We start from the raw sequence: 16,561 nt of genomic DNA on the forward strand, positions 1-16,561 counted from the left end.
TAACTTGGGAGCAAGGTGAGGAGTCTCTCGGGGCCGCATGGTGGGAGGAGCGTGGCTCTGTAGTCCTGCGGTCCCACCCAAGTCCCAGCCTCTCCTGTTACTCACCTATGGCCTGGCCGAGGGCCCTGGAACCTCTCTGAGCCTGCTCCCTCATCTGTAGACCAAGCTGATGAGCCTTTCAGGGCCTTGTCCGTTGACTGCCCGGCATTCCCACCCCGACTCACAGCGGGCTCTGCAGAGGGAAGGAATGTCACTTGACTGAAAGGCCTGTTGGGGCTTCGGCACTAACTTGCACAATGACTCTGAAACTGCCAGGAATGCAGAGCTGGTGTGACTTTTTTTTTTTTTTTTTTTTTTTTTGCTCACTTTCTTCATGAGGGAAAAGGCTTCTACAAGGTGAAGTCCCAATGTCGTCGGAAACAAGGCTCCTTTAAATAAAGCCAACTTGTCCACACCCACGGGAACAAGCCTGTGGGATTCTTGGCATTGGCTGCTTCTGCCCTCAACCCTGTTTTGTTCTGATTCTGATGAATTCTTGCCAGGCACAGGGTCTGAGGGTCACAGCTCCTAGCTGTCGTGACAGGTGCTGTGTCACTGTGGGTTAGTATAGTGAGATGGCCGTGAAGTGGCCACTGGTGGGGATGCTGGGCTGGCCTGTCTGGCTGTGCAGGGTGGAAGTGTTTGGGGCCTGCCTTGAAGGGCACCTTTATTTAGCTGACAAATGATTTGTCCACAACACGAACACTCAGCTCTTGTATAGGCTGTCCCTCTGCACCCCTGTTGTGCACGCATGCTGGTCATTTGACCGTGAACCCTGACCTTGAAGGTTCCCAGCCTGGAGCCCGTGACTGGGGGAGGGTGGTAGGGGAGGCTCCTGTGGGACCAGAGTCTTCAGCTTCTACCTGGTCTATTTGAGGCCCCCAGGTTAGATTCTTAGGATTCCAGGCTAAAAGTGAACTTTGGAAAGCACTGTTCTGGAATAGTGACTTTCAAACTTTTTTTACCCTGACTTGTAAAAGGAAGTAAATTCTGTGTTGTGACCCAGCGTGTGGCCGTGTGTGCAGCAACATAGTATGTATACGAAACAGGTTTCATGAACCAGTACCTAGCTGTCACTATGTGCAGAGCATTCAGAAGTTTCCTGTTCTGTTCTGTTTGTTCAAAAAAAAAAAAAAAAAAGCTGGTGCTGATCCAGTGTGATGACAGCATAGGCGGTGGTCGGTGCGGTCACCACGGGCAGGGAGGAGCACTGTCCTGCAGGACGCCTGTCTCTTTCTATTCCAGACTGAAGGTGGGGGGTAGCGGTCGAGGGGACCTGCCTTCATGGACTCCGGTGCTTCTCTCATGATCTCGTGGGACGCTTAGAGCAGCCCCTTCCCGTGGACTGCAGCACCTCTGTCTCACACTTGAGGAAGGTGAGGCTCCAAGAGGCTGAGTGACTTGCCCAAGGCCTCGGGGCTGGCTGAGCGGCAGGGCTGGTGCTCACCTGCTCAGAGCTTGTTCTCTAGGGGCTTTAGCTGTAAGGCAGCATGACCCATGAGGTGGGTCCCGGAGCTCAGGCTCCAAAGATACAGCAGCACGCTGGTGAGGGTACACAGCTCGGGGCAGGCTTGCTGGCGATGCGGGTGGAGCAGAGCACAGAGGTCCGAGTGAAAAGGAGCTGTGAGGACCCCGCTCCAGAGACCACGTGACGTGGTTGGTGCCTGATGCCCCGTGAGTGCTGCCCGCTGTAGTCTGACGAGGGCTCTGCTGGTGCAGGCCTGTCCCTGGCGAGATGCTTGACTGCTTCGTGGAATTAGGACCAGGTGGAACGCTGATGGTAGGGCTAGGCACATAGTAAGTCCTTAGTAGGGATTTAAGCTGAATTAAAGCACAGTGAATTAAGCACAGGAAAACCGTATATTCATGATTTATTCCTTGCAGTCCACATTTATGGATGGTCTGTAATGATTCAGGCTCTTGGTTGGGTGCTAACAGTTAGTTCAAAGCTCAGATCAGAAGCAGGGTAGGCAGTGGGAAGGAAGCCCGGGGAAGGAACAGGTTTGGCCTAGGGCCTGCCCTGGAAGCTGGCGTCTCAGAGGCACTCGTTCTTTTGTTTCACCTTCACGGCCTCTGGAGCAGGTATGTCTTAGCGCAGAGGAAGCTGCCGAGGCCCCTTACGCAGCATCTCGCCTGTAGTGAGTGGTCCAGACCAGTCTCACTCCAGACCTTTTGCTTTTCCTGCTTCATCATGTCACCTTCCCCAAACCGGTGTCTGCACCCCTGACAGCAGGGCCTGCCTCTGAGTTGCATGTGTGGTGGATCTGCACTGTGCACGTGGTCTGCAGGGGCTTCCAGCAGCTCACTCTCCTTTTCCGTGTTGGAGGGCTGTGGGCCCCGTGGTTTGGCTTCCTGAGTGTCCTGGGTGAGCTGTGGTGCTCAGACAAGACGACAGAATCTCCTTTCCTGCCCTGCTGTCTGCCCCAGAGGCCATGTGGGAGTCGCCCCTTCATTCCCAGCGCAGCTTCTCTTCCCCCAGGATTATCGCCTTGTGGCTTTATGTAGGACATTGTCTTGGCCGGTTTGATAGTTACTCTTCCAGAATGCTCTTTCCTCTCCCCTCCGCCCCAGCAGTCAAGGCTTCCCCCATCGCAGCGCTGACCACTGAGGGCATCGTCTGTTTCCTGCTTTGCCTGTAATAGACCAAGCTTTGCCAGTCACCTCTGTGTCCCCAGTGCCTGGACCCATGCCTGGCTCAGAGTCCTAGATCCAAGAATGAATCTGCTCCTGAGGGGCCCCTTCCTGGGCTTAAAATACATGGAATCCGGCCCGAGGCTCACCCGGGTGCTCGCTCCCCAAGTGCACTCAGGGCCGCTGTCTGCCCAGTGCTGCAGAGGCTCCATGGCTGAGGCTCAGATTTGCTCACTGACGCTGCTTTCCTGGCAAGGGGTCCTGTGTAGTGCTTGTCGCTCTTCTCTGCTCGCGCGGAGCTGGGAGGCTTAGGGCAGGGCCTCACCGACTGCGGCCTCCTACAGAGTTGTGAGTGTTCAGTCAGGTGTCCATGTTTTGTGGGAGGGCTGACATGAGGTCATTTGACTTATCAAAATATTTCCCCACTGCTGTCAAATGGCAGAATTACTCAGAGACGTGAGTGGGTTTTGTAGCAAATAATCCTGAATTAACAGAAGAATCAAGCAGTACATTGTACATCACGATTAATGTTTCTTGAATAATGTCTGGTGATACTTGGAGATCTGATCATCATGCTGTCTCTAGGTTAAAGGCATGGTTCAAGGTGAAACTACGAGTCAGGAGATTTTAGTTTCCATCGCATCTTGCATACACTTCACTAATAGCTTCTAACTTTCGGGTTTTGGGTCTGCCTAAGAACTCCAGAGTAGTGTTGGCTTGCTGAGCTCCCAGGCATCCGGAATAGCACCTGGCCGACGTGGGGGCCTCATCAGAATGTGTGCGTGTGTGGGGGGGGGTGGCACGGAGGAGGCGTCCAAGCCTGCAGTGGGGACACCTGCCCGCAGGAAGGCCCTGCACAGCCCTTGGTCACCAGCCCACCTCGGCCTGGCTGCAATGGAGGCTGCGTTCTAACGCAGGGTTCACCTGTTTCCCTACTGTCTCCTGCCTCTGCTCGGTGCTGGCAGCTCAAGTGAGGGTACCTTTGAGCTCAAGTTAGGGGGTCCTCCCGGGGCACTGCGGTGGATCTGTCTGATTGCTTCCAGGATCGGGGCAAGGGTTGGGCTTGTTAATTAAGTTTGAACTGAGACTTACATAACTACCTTCAGTTTTTAGTGATTGCAGTTCTATATTGGGTGTTTAATGTTGTTTTGTTTAATCCTCACAAGGCCTAAGGAGGCTGAGTGGTTTTCTAGCGATGTCTACGCGAATGGCTGGTCTGGGTTTTTAGGACACGGGGCACACCGTGGTGAGGGGGAGGGGTTCAGGACCACTTCGTAAGCCAGCTTGGGGGACAAAGTCCCATTCTTAGGAACCGGTGAGGATGGGAGCATTCAGGCACAGCTGGCAGTTGGCTGTCAGGCTTTGGAGGTCTAGGTGTGTCTGGTTTTGCTCCTCAGCGGGTGAGACGCTAGAGGACCTTCACCCTTTCCTCAGGCTGAAACCCGCGTTTCCACAGCCTCCCTAGATTTGCAGTTTTCTCACCGTAAAATGGAGATGAAGCTTGTTCTAACTGAGGGATCAAACTGGATGATCCAGGGGGAGCATACGAAGCCGCACCTTGCAGGGAAGCAGGTGCCCGTCGGCTCTGCTTGGTGCTTGCAGCCAGGCCCGCGAGGAGCAGGCGGGGATGTCGGTCCTCCCACCGCGGGCTTCTCAGAAGGAGCCTGTGTCCCCACGCCTGGCTTCGGAAGTGGTGAGCCCCCCTCCCTCCCCGGCGTGCTCCCTCGCTCCCCTGGAAGCTCAGACAAGCAGTTGGAGCAGGCAACGCCAGATAAGAATGCTTTCTGGAAACTGACGGCTTGACAGGAAGAGAACTGTTCCCATTCCCCTCCATGTGCTGTTGGGGAAATAGATACACACCACTCACTCCTTGTCCTTTCTGAGCCTGTTGCCACGTCATTAGTTTAGCAACACAGACATATATGTGTGTGTGTGTGTTGTGTGTACACACACACACACACACAAATACACACAGTGCAGTAATACGCAGCGGTCCAAGGGAGAAAAAGTCATTTCTTGGGGGAGAAAAATCCTCCATTCTCTCCTACTCCAGGGCAAGAACACTCAACAGTCCTGGGAAGGCCGGGGGCTTTCACCGCCCCTCCCTGCTTCTTCCGCCCTCGTCCCGGCTGGAGTGGGCTGAGGCCCCAGCACTGTGCCGCGGGGAGCCGACTGGAAGCGCTTGAGGCGGGGAGGCCGAGTGCAGACGGCAGCGTGCTCGCTCCGGAGGGCGGCTTCCCTGGCTGCCCTGCTCGCTCACTGCATCCCCTGGGGCCGAGTGGCTCCTCACCTGCATGAATGGGGCCCGATGAACCACTCTCCTGAGAATGAAGTGGGGGAGCGTCGTTGAAGTGTCCTATTCACAGCTAAACGTGGTTTAAAATAGTCAAGCATTTGACAGCCGCTGGTAATGAATGGTTTTGCAGTGAGAGGGGAGATGAGAGGAGAGGGAGAGGGGCGCTTGAGGACACGGATGCGCGTCTGAGCAGTCCTGCTGCGGGAGGCGGGGAGGCGGACACCCTCCCTGCTCAGACGCTGCAGGAGCAGGAGGACTGCCTAAGGACTGCCTCGGACTAGAGCCCAGGGCCCAGGAGCTGGTCACTGGAAGGCCCGCCGGAGTCTGCAGGGGAAGGTAGCCGGGGTGTCCATCCCCGCTTGATGACTGTATGAAAGGGACATGTGAGGTGCAGCGTAAACATGAACGTCACGGGCCTGGAGTGTGGCTCCCCTGGTCTTTCGATGTCGGCTTAATCTTGTACAGTTCAAAATATATCTAGAGGAGTATATGGAGACCCACACACAAATCTGAACTCAGTATTATGCTAAAGAAATTAATTTTGTTATTTCTCTCTCTTCTTTGCCTATAGTTACTGTATTTCTCCATCATTTTTTACTTAACACCCTGCTTTTAAGGTGTGAGGGCTTGATTCCCACCAGTGAACTGGTGGGTGAGAAGCAGTGCTGGAGATTAGGTCAGGTCTCTTCACTTTTGAAAAATAAAACTTCCTCCAGATGGAACTGAGAACGCTTTTCAGATTGCAACTAGAAACGGGTCTCTTGATTCTCTCTTGAACTGTGTCTTCTAGACCGACAGTGAAATGGGTTTCGGTTTCTTGAGAAAGGAGAAGCTAAGGCTGAAGGTCCTCTGTGGCTCCGACAGGTCAGGTGTCCTCCCAGCACGACCGCGTGCTGCCCAAGGGCACGCCGTGCACTCCCGGCGCTCGGGGCGTGGGCTCTGGGACGGCTTCAGGGTCTGACTCTGCCACTTACTGGTGGCAGGACCTGGAGTGATTTCTTCCTGACATCTGCCTCCCTCTTCCATCATCTGAGTTGAAATCTAAATTATTACACTTTTCTTTAGTCTCTTAAGAGTTTTAAAGCACTAACAAGGGGCAGCCTTGAACATTATTGGGTCTTCATCAGCATGTAGTGTTGAATATATGCCCTTAACTGCATGGAACGTCCTCCGGGTCCTGGAGGAAAGGCTGTTTCTGGGGCAGAGCATCCTCCCAGGCGAGAGAGTCGAGTAAATTGCACCCTGGAGTTCACCGCAGACCGAAAGCCTGTACCCATGAAACTAGGGAGCATATTTGCCAGTACGGCGTAACATTCCTGGTAGAATCTTTTCTAGGGAGGTGAGAGTCCTGCTCTTCAAGGCCTGGTGACATTACCTCCTGACCAGAGCCCTGCGTCTAAGTCCAACACTTGAGTTCAGGTGCCTTCATGGGCCCCGCGTGTCTCTTGAGTCAGCATGGACACTAAGGAAAAACTGAGACCTGCAGAAAAGTGGTTTTCCAGGAGGGATAAAGTATCCCCCAGCAGATGAGAGTCAGCACCTGTCATGAGGACTCGTCCACCTGGTGAGAGGGCAGTGAGAATCTCTGACGTCTGTGACGTTCTTAAGTGGACTGGGAGCTTGCCCGCACACTTACTCGGCAGAGATCGCCAGATGCGGTGCTGGTGCTGAGGGTGGGGGTGAGATGGGCCAGGTCCCTACTCTCGGGCAGTCTCCGTGGGAGACAGACATGAACACAGCGTGTTGTGATGAGCACCAGGGCAGGGGGAGCCCAGAGCGGGAAGGAGCATCTGGCTGGGCCTGGGGATCAGGAGATGTCCTGGACATGGTGCCCGGGCTGTGGCTCATAGCTGCAGGAGGAGGGCAGATTCACAGGGATCCAGTTTGGTCGACATCTCAACCTGACTCGCCTCGCTTTGTGACATGGCCACGTTCCAAGGTAGAAGCGGTTAGACCTGATGACGTATGATCACCGAGGATTGTATTTATTTGGTAGTTTGGACTGTGATAATCACGTTTTTTGAAGGGAACACATATCTGTATTTCACTTTTTTTTTATCTCATGGTTTGCATTGTTAAATATAAGATCAGTTTCTTGTAATCTACCCTCAGATTTTTGGGAAAATTTTTCTTTGTTCCTTTGCTGACCCCTACTGGGACAGAAGTGTACAGCAGTCTTCGGAAGTCAGGTGTACAAGTGCACAGAACTAGATATTTCTGTCTACTGTTTCCAGTCCCCACCAGACCCTTAAGTCTTGTCGGCTGTATTAACCTTGTATCTGGCACCTCCCACAGGGGAATAAGCACATAGCAGGTGCTCGTAAATACTTGTTGCATGTAAAGGTAACTGGTATCTGTAATTCAGAAATTGTATGGTGTTTGAGATTCTTTGTGACAGTTAATGCTGTTTTGTAAAATGTTTAAATTGACCTTCAGAGTGAAATCAGGCCGAGAGTCCCCTCCCCGCAATGTGAGTATGAGAGCTACTAACTGAGGGAGCATTCTAATGGATTAGACCTGAATTGAGAGTGCGCTCTTTGTGCCATCTGAAATCTGAAAAACTCAAACTTTTTCCCCAGGATCTTTACTTTATATAGCAAGTCTCTGCCCCTTGACCTGGCCTGTCGTATATGGGATGTGTTCTGCCGGGACGGGGAGGAGTTTCTGTTCCGCACGGCCCTGGGCATCCTGAAGCTGTTCGAGGACATCCTGACCAAGATGGACTTCATTCACATAGCCCAGTTCCTGACGCGGCTGCCCGACGACCTGCCGGCTGAGGAGTTCTTTGCTTCCATAGCTGCTGTGCAGATGCAGAGTCGGAACAAGAAGTGGGCTCAGGTGAGCGGTGGCTCAGCAGTCAGCTCAGGAAGTCAGCTACCTGTGAGCAGACGGCCCTCCGTACGGCAGTTCCGGGGCTGCACGTGCGGTGGCCTGGGTCTGAGGCTTGGCTCTGCCACAGGGGGTCTTGGGCAGTCATCTCCTCTTTGGGTCTGTGTCGGAGGAAGGGGCTGGATAATAAAAGCCCTCCCACCCGTTCTGCAGTGGCAAGGCGGGGCGCGGGCAGAACTTTGAATCAGCTGTCACAGTGCTCTCTGCACGTTAGACAGCATTTTGCTAACCGATCCCTTTCCCCCCTTTTTAAACGTCAGAGACAGAAAGCAGGGAAACTAACACTGCCGTGCCCCGCTCCCTCCCTCACCATGGGTGAGCCCGGGACAGGGTGGTGAACAGAGGAGGCCCAGAGAGCAGGCACAGGGGAGGCGGGGAGGGGGCTTCGGGATGTGTTGCCCCAGCTCACCTGTTAGCAAAGCAGCCAAGTAACAGCATGGGAGCGGCCCAGCTTGGGCCTCCATCTTCTAGGTCCCTCGCATCTCCTTTGGACATTCCTCATAGGTTACGTCCCCTGTGGGCTTGGCCAGGGTCATCTGAATCCTAGTCTTTATCTTTCTAAAAAGGGAAAACTAAAACCTTGATTCTTGGCCCTGCAGCTGCTGTTTGCCTGAGCATCAGGGCCTAGTTGGTTGATGTCTGGGGAGGCTTGTATGTGCCCAGTACTTGTTCCTGATTTATTTTTCTTATTAGTGGAAGATTTAAAGTGCACTGAGAAACAGAATGAAATAGAATAACGAGCCCCTGTGCGCCTGTCAAATATCCAGTCAGTTTTCATATTTCTACTTGTTTCCAAAGGTCACCAGTAGTTTCATAGGCTGCTTGAACCAGGATCCAGATAAGTCTACACATTGCAATTGGCTGAAAGATCTTTTAAGTCTTTTTTAACGTATAGGGCTGCCCACCTTTCCACTTCTCCCTTCTCCCTTCACCCTTTATTTAGTGAAGAAGTGATGCCATTTGCCCATTAGCATTTCCCACAGTCTGGATTTTGCTGGTTAGATCCCTGCGGTGTGTTTAATGTGGTCTTTCTATTCCGCATGTCCTGTAAATCGGCAGTTAGATCTCAAGGCTCGATCGGGTTCCCAGTTTTTATGTTTGGTCACATTACTTCGTAGGTTATCAGACTATTTCCCTTTGATCTTAGCCAGCAGCTTATTTTTATAACAGCTTTATTAGTTTACATACCATAAAATTCACCGTTTTTTAAAAGTGTACAAGTTCAGTGCCTGTTTATGTATTAAACCAGAGAGTTTCCCCTCTCACCTGGGCCCTTCGTTCAACCCCCTGCGCTGGCCATTCCCTTCCTCCCTGTCCCCAGGTCTGACGTGCTCTGTGGCTGGCGGACTCCCTTCCTGTCTGGGTCTTTGGGGAAGGAGCATAGCTGCTGTGGAGGGACCGTGGGTCAGTCTGTGAAATGCTCCCCTGGTTTTACGTGGGGGGGAGCACTATTTTGTGCTTAGGGGGTTATCAGTAGCATTTCTAAAATAAATACAATGTTTATAAAAAGGAGTGAAGTACCAACACTTGCTACAGTATGGATGAACCTTGGAAGCATTATATTATGTGAAAAAGCCAGACATGAAAGACTGTTTGATTCCATTCACATGCAGTTGCAGAACAGGGAGCTCTGTAGAGACAGGAAGTAGATTAGTGGTTGCCAAGGGAGTGGATGAGGTGGGGACAGGGCTGTGGTAGCCAGAGGATACGGGGTTACGTCTTGAGGTGATGAAAATGTTCTAAAATGGACTGTGGTGAAGTTTGCACACGTCTGTGAATATACTAAGAAGCAATGAATTGTACACTTTAAATGGGTAAATTACATGTTATGTGAATTATATACCAGGAAAACCTTTTAAAAAATGCACTGAGCTCGTGTGTGAGCAGGACTGGCTGTATAATTATCAGGGATCTGGTGAAAGAAGAGCCTTTCTCTGATTAAGAAACAAATGCGCAATGCAAAACGAAACTCTGGGGCCACGTGTTCAGAGTTAGTATGGAGAATTCCAGGATGGCGACTGCAGAGCATTAGGCTCAGTAGGGCCCCTCCGAATGCATGGGCTTCACGCCCACGAAGCTGGCCTGTGTGTAAGTGCGCGAGGAGTCTCCTGCGGGTCAGTCACTTAGAGCGGTTTTCTGAAATAGCTACAGGAAGCCAGGGCCGTTGCTGATAGCCTTTATTCAGCACAGAACTGTTACTCCCTTGACTTTCCAACTTGTGTGGTCACAGGCCTGCTGATCTTCCTTTGTTCTTCACCGGTCCTTCCCTCCGTCCCCCAACTCGCACACCCGCAGAAACACGCAAAGAGGGAAGGGTTGAGCCCACATCTGTCATTTAGCTTCTTGCATTTTAGGTGAAGATTACTGGTTAACACCAGATCAGAGGTTATTAAATAGTAGGACATTCTCCAGTAGTGGGATAGTAATAGGGGTTGGCCTGAGGGCAGGCATCAGTGAGTTTATTCAGTTCCAGGTCCCACGGGAGTTGTGGCCCATGCCCATTTCTCTTAAATGCTGTACTTAAGGTTTAAACTCTGGTGAACTTTATAAAACAGGTAAACGTTTATGCTTGGTCGGCAGTCCCATTTACCTAGAGGTGGCTTTTATCTACTGTTAGCCCCCCTGTGCAATTTATTTGAAGCCCACATAAAATGTTTCTGCTTTATAGCTTGTAATTTGTAATTCAGTCAAAGTGGCATAGTGCCTGACCCAAGTAGTTTAGCACTGGTGCTGCAAAGATGCCCTTGGTTTTAAAATCAAACAAATCTGAGTTTGAATCCACACAGGCTGTTTGGCTTTTAGCAAGTCACTTGTCTGAGTGTCTGTTGCTCAGGTGACGTACAGCGTTGCATGGATTAAACAGCCACTGTGCCGGAGGTGCTTTGGGAGAGCTTGACTGGGCCGGAGTGGGCGCGCAATAACCGCGGCCTGTTGTTGTCACTGCGGCTGGTAGGCAGTCACAGTGGAATGTGATATTTAGAAAAATAAAGGTGTTAGCCAGAAGCTGAGAGAGCAGAGAGGAGGGAGCGAAGTCACCCTGGGGAAGCTCAGGAAGGCGTGGGAAGAGCTGATATCTCTCAGGCCTGAAAAGGGCGCATGGTTTGCTGGCGAAGAGAGGGGGCAGGTCAGCGGGAGCCCAGGAGGGCAGGTTGGTGTCCCGGAGTGGGAAGCCCGGCGTTGGTGGTGGCGAGCGCAGGGGCCGGAGCCAGACTGCGGAAGGAGAGGAGCCTGGGAGCCCCGCCTCGACACTGGCACCTGGGGGCCGGTAGGGAGTGGCTGTGGGGCACGAGCCCAGATGGCGTGGTTAGGTTTCCATGTTGGAAGGTGAGTGGAGGCAGGTGTGGAAGATGGACCAGAGCAGGGACAGGTGGGGAGGCAGACGCGGGGCTGCTGCGGTTCCTGTCACACTGGTCGGGATGTGTGTTCAGCGTGTACTGAGGTCGCCCACCCCTGTCTCCCTGTGTCCCCAGGTACTGACCGCACTGCAGAGGGACAGCCGGGACGTGGAGAAAGGAAGCCCGCCTCTCAGACACTGAGGCGGCAGGTGGACTTGTGCTTGGTGCTGAAGCACGGCTCCAGGCGGCTCCTGCGGTGCCGCAGGCAGACACACAGGCGGCTCAGAAGAACAGGGGCTGTTCCATGTTTGATTCCTAATACTGGAGTTGGCCTTAAACAAAATAGAACAACAACAAAAACTTGTAAAGAATTAAACCAAGGCTCAGCCTTAAGAAGCTCAGTGGGATGATGGCCTAATATTGACCGTGGTCACCACTGCATATTCTGCATGGTTTAAAAATAGGGCAGTGGCTAATCCCCTCCCCTCATCAGCAAAAGTTAATTAAATTGTAATGCTTTTATGTCAACTACTGGAAAGTACATTACAATCTTTCATAGCCGGGGTGCATGAGAAATGTTGTTTGGAGACCTCAGAGATGTTATTGGCTCATATTTACATATTTTAGTAAGAAAGAGATTGCTGGTTTAGTTACCAAGATAATCTTTCCCGAGCCGGAGGTCTTGTTTTTGAAGCCCATCTACCAAAGATAGCATTACAGGACGACGGGCTTTCAATCCTGGCGAGTGCGCACGGGCTCCCCGGACACGGTCTGACCTTCAGGGTGACCTTTTACCATATTGCCTTGACAAAATTACAGCACGAGGGCTGAAAATGCACGCCTAGACTCCCACGGGCAGCCTGCCCTCCCAGAGATTGCTCCCACATTTGCTGAGTAATGCGAGCTGGAGCAGGAAGAGCTGCTCACAGACGCCTGTGACAGTGAAGACGGGCTTAAAGCTGGTGCAGAACAGAATGGAGACAGCCTCCCTTTAACCAGAGGGGAGGGGAGAGGATGTTGAGACCTGCCCGCTCCTGCAGCCTGTCGTTTCTGTGGAGGCTGGGGGGGGGGGTGGGCGTGGGGCCACTGCTCCCTGGCTGTGAAAGCTTGCTCCTCTCTGTCACCTGATGGCAGGTGCAGTCCTGCGTGCAGTCATCCCGCCTCACACATTTAACGCAAAGGTAGACGGCTGTCAGGGCTGAGGAGCGAGCAGCACCCACCCGGCAGCCCAGACGGCCTGGCCAGAACGCTCAGTATCCGAACTGTCAGCCTGTCCCCGTCGCAGCTGCTTTCCCCCAAGTTCATTAGCAGCCTTTTTGTTGTAGCTTTTTCTTGACTAATTGGAGAACTTCATAGTAAGAACTTCGGTTATCCAAATTCTAAGAAATGAACACTTTTTGCAGAGGAGTCCAGAGGGCAGGCAGATCTCTATGGAAACGGGTTGCCATGTGATGCTGCGTTAGTGTGCTGGTCTCTGGGAGGGCCCGGCGGGCCAGGCTCGAGGGTGCCTCCTGTCTGCAGCGAGTGCTGGCGGGGCCTGCCACCCTGCAGCCCGCCTCAGCCACACCCCCCCAACCCCGGGAGTGCCCGTGGCTGACCTCGTTTCTGACCCCGGGAGCCCCAGCTCTGAGCGCAGTGCAGCAAGTTGATGCGGGCTGGCGGCAGAGCCTACCTGGCGTTATTTTTGTAGGTTTTCTATGTCTGCCATGTCTGCTGATGACACTTCAGGTGCAGAGCAAGCCCCGAGCCAGTGGTGGTCCTCGTGCCCCGTGTTTTTTCCCTCCTGTTCCTGACTGAACCCTCCAGGAGGTGGCGGAGCTGAGCGCGCGTACCACTTTCTGCCTCAGCCTTTAAACGCTGGCTTGCCCGACGTCTTGGAGGAGGCGTCTGTCTCCACCGGGCTCTCGGCAGCCTTCCAGACGCAGCCGTTCCCCGACGTCACGGGCTGAGGCCCTTCCGCTGTTCCTCACAGGTGTACTCAGTTTTATTCCGTGATGTGGGCTTTCTGTTCTTGAAAGATGTATATATTTTCTTACTGTACATAAAGATGTTCCTTAAGTGGTGACAGAAAGCAAGGGGACAGGGCGGCGGGCAGGCCTCCAGAAAGCATTCTTGGGACCCCGGGGTAGTCAGACCCCAGCCTCAACGCTGTTGTCAGTTTGATACAAACCTCGTGGGCAGCACCATGTATGCATTCAGTTTTCAAATAGGATTCCAGGCCAGTCTGGAATACCTCCAAGTCTTCAGTTCAGAAGAGGTTCTCGTGACCTGTTCAGGGGGCACACGAGGCCTAGCTGGATCGATACGTCCACTTCAGAGGCCGGGAAGGTATGAGTCCCCATCTGGGGTCACCTCGCCCCTTTCCACGGAGGGCAGAGGGCCGCCGGCCTGCACAGGGCTGTGCTGCTCTGCTTGACAATCCTGTTTAGTAAAACTGGAAACAAATTGAAATGCTGCCCCCAAGGAGATGGCCCTCTGCCCTTCCCACACCGTTGGTTTTCAGAACCTAGGTCTTCTGGTTCAGGACTCTGGGCAGCTGGCACTTTAGGGTTGAAAGTGGTGTCCCCACCAGTCATCAAAATCCCATCTGGAAAAATGTTCACTTCAAAAGGTACTTTTTAACTGCTCAGTTTTTTGACTATTTTAAATAGTTTGCTGATAGAAGACTCCTGATGACACTTGCTACAATATCATGTTTTAATTGCTTGTACAGCTAACCTTTAATTTTATTTAGTAAAGTGTATCAAACTAGGACTTTTTGGATTGTAAATATGTGGTTTTATTAAATAAAAGTCATGTAAAATTGTTACTTACGTTCACTGCAGTTTGGTTTACAGTTTGAGTTACCACCTTGAAGTACGGTGAAACTTGACTTTGAGCGTCATACCGTTTGAATGCTTTAAAATCCCCTCATTAGTCTCAGTTACATAAAAAGGTGATGCAGTTGTGGTCGTTTGGTCAGGGGATTGGACAGTTAGTGCCACACCCCTTCTCCTAAGCTTGCTGCTTCTCTCAAGCCTGACTGCCTGAGGCTAGAGTCCCTGGTCCCTCAGGCCCACGAGTCTGCCCCATTCTCCCGCGCACACCCCTAGGCATGCCACCCGTCCCAGCAGGTCGTCAGCATTACCTCAAACCTGCTGGAAGCCCTGTGATGGCAGCCGGGTGGCCCGGCCTCTTCCCTGGGCCACTGTGCCTCCGTTTCCACCTGTGGAGTGGAGATCCCAGTGCCGCCCCAGGCGGTGACAGTGAGCAGGCCCCGGCCTCAGGTCCCCGCAGAACTGAGCAGAGCGGCGCTCACGTTGTAGGTGGTGCTGCCCAGAGACAGCAGCCTGCGGGGCGTCTGCTCTGATGTCTTTGGCCTGCACACGACAGTCAGAATCTGTGCCCTGCATCTCCATGGGCGAACTGCGTCACCGCCCTGGGCCACGGTTCTGTTCCCTCCATTCTCTGCAGGCCGAGGGTGGTCGAAGGGGCTCACTCACTGCTCCCCCAATGCCAGGCCCTGGGCGGAGTGCTCAGTCAGTGACCTCACTGGTCTCCACAGCAGCTCTGGCTCAGAGAAATGATTGGCTTGGGCTCCTATGGCCAGTTAGCGGCAGAGCTGGAGTTCAAAGCTGTGGCTCCAGTTCAAAGTTCAGACTCCAGCCTTGTGGTTCCCCAGCCCTTGCTCAGAAACACCCCTCTCCAGAGAACAGCTCTGCTCCAGGGCCTTTGGAAGCTTCTGGTAGCTTGGACCTCCACTCCAAGCAGGGAGGGCCATGCCCACCGGCCGGCCCCTCGCGGAGATCCCCGGGAAATGCATGAGCAGTGGGGTGGAAGTTGTGGAATATTCTCCTGAGAGAAACTGGGGGGCTGACGGTTCAGAAACCAGCACCCGATGTGTGCAGCCTGCCTCCAAGGCAAGAGAGGGAATGAGATGCTGCACCAGCCGGGCGGGAGGCAGGGAGCCACCAGGCTGGACCTTGAGGTGAGTGTTGGTCCCTAGGGGACCAGAGGAAGGGCGCGGCCAGAGGGGGAGGCCCATGAGCCAAGGCCAGTCCTCAGAGGGGCCCCCAAGCGCAGACCTGCCCACCTAGGACTCAGCTGTGCACTTACTTTGCTCCAGGCTCCTCGCCTGATCTAGGACAGAGCTGCCCCACCAGGCTTGGCAACGCCAAGGCCCTGTACTCAGGACTAGCTGCCCGAGCCCCTTGCCCAGGGTGCCTGAGCCCTGCAGGGTTCCCTGTTGGAAGGAGGGCCAGTGGCCTCCTCCCCCGCCCACGGGCTCCACCCAAGTCTCACAGTTTTCTTAAACACGTTTCTTCAGCTGCTTCACCCTGTTCAGAGCTCCTGGCAGAGACTGTTCCAACCAAAAGTAAATTCACATTTAAGGGGCAGATTAGCTGGAGGTTAAGAACTGGAAAATTTTTTTTAAGCCTTTTAATATTATAGGAAAGTTCTTCATTCTTAGAAAATAGACTTTGGAAGAAATCTGACTGCGGACAACATGACACAGAAGACACAAAGATTCAACTCAAATTTGACGGTCTTGAGTATGTAAACATTTGTTAATCTCCCTCATCCATCGAAGTCTGAGAATCAGTTCAGTGCTTTGCTTGGTCAAAAGCAATCATTTCAACAACTTCTTAAGGTTTCTTAAGAACTGGAGAATTTAAATTCTCTTAAGCCTTGTCTCCCTTTTCTGTAACCGAAGGTTAAGAAGAGTGCCCAGCACCTATCCCCTGGCTTCTGAGGATTAAAATAATCCTAAAATGCTGTACTAATTGTGTCATTAAAAGAAACAACTGCCATTGGAATCATGCTCCTGGCATGTAAACTTTTAGTATCTTACACTCACTCTTGGTGAACGTATGAATTTTAAAAATTGGGATTTTTTTCCCCCTAATTAAATGCCCGTTCATGGTATAAAATTTGGAAATACAGAAACACAAACACACATGTCGTAACTTCACCACCCAGAGAAGAGACTTTTTTCGTATTTTTGTCTTTTATTCCTATAAATAAATTTGTCCCTATTTTACAGGTGGGTACGTTGAGGCTTAGGAAGCTGAGGTATTAGTCCCAGGGCATACTGAGAAGACGGCTGAATGCTGGCCAGCCTGATTCCAAAGTCTTTTCTCCAGCACTGCACGTCTTCCCCTTCTAGGTACATCTGTGTAGTCCTTGGCATCCTTTGGGTGAAAAAATAGAAGACTTCATCGATTAAAAAATTGGAGAGGGTGTACATTTATTCACTGAAGTACTTAGACGTTGGTTATTACGTGCGAAGTCGGAGCCACGGACTTGAGCAGCGCCCTTCCAGCTAGCTGCTCTGACGAGTCGTCCCAACACGGGGGATGTAGTCTCCTGGAGCCCTTTCCTTGCGTAGCAT

The 16,561-nt window shown here is 52.4% G+C and overlaps 1 protein-coding gene across 6 annotated transcripts in view; it reads left to right on the plus strand.

Moving 5' to 3' along the window:
- TBC1D14 (TBC1 domain family member 14) overlaps positions 1–16,561 on the plus strand; it is a 100,146-nt gene that overhangs the window by 80,768 nt on the left and 2,817 nt on the right. For 4 of the 6 annotated variants that reach the window (XM_074350701.1, XM_074350693.1, XM_074350709.1 and 1 more), the window contains 2 exons: positions 7,546–7,804; positions 11,326–13,999. In XM_074350701.1, the coding sequence (XP_074206802.1) occupies positions 7,546–7,804; positions 11,326–11,391 (325 nt within the window). In that variant the 3' untranslated portion in view covers positions 11,392–13,999. Of the gene's footprint in view, positions 1–7,545; positions 7,805–11,325; positions 14,000–16,561 lie in introns of those variants that run through there. The other 2 variants (XR_012501638.1, XM_074350703.1) reach the window with 2 other exon arrangements.

Source organism: Camelus bactrianus, chromosome 2, assembly GCF_048773025.1.
Source record: "Camelus bactrianus isolate YW-2024 breed Bactrian camel chromosome 2, ASM4877302v1, whole genome shotgun sequence".
NCBI classification, from domain to species: Eukaryota; Metazoa; Chordata; class Mammalia; order Artiodactyla; family Camelidae; genus Camelus; species Camelus bactrianus.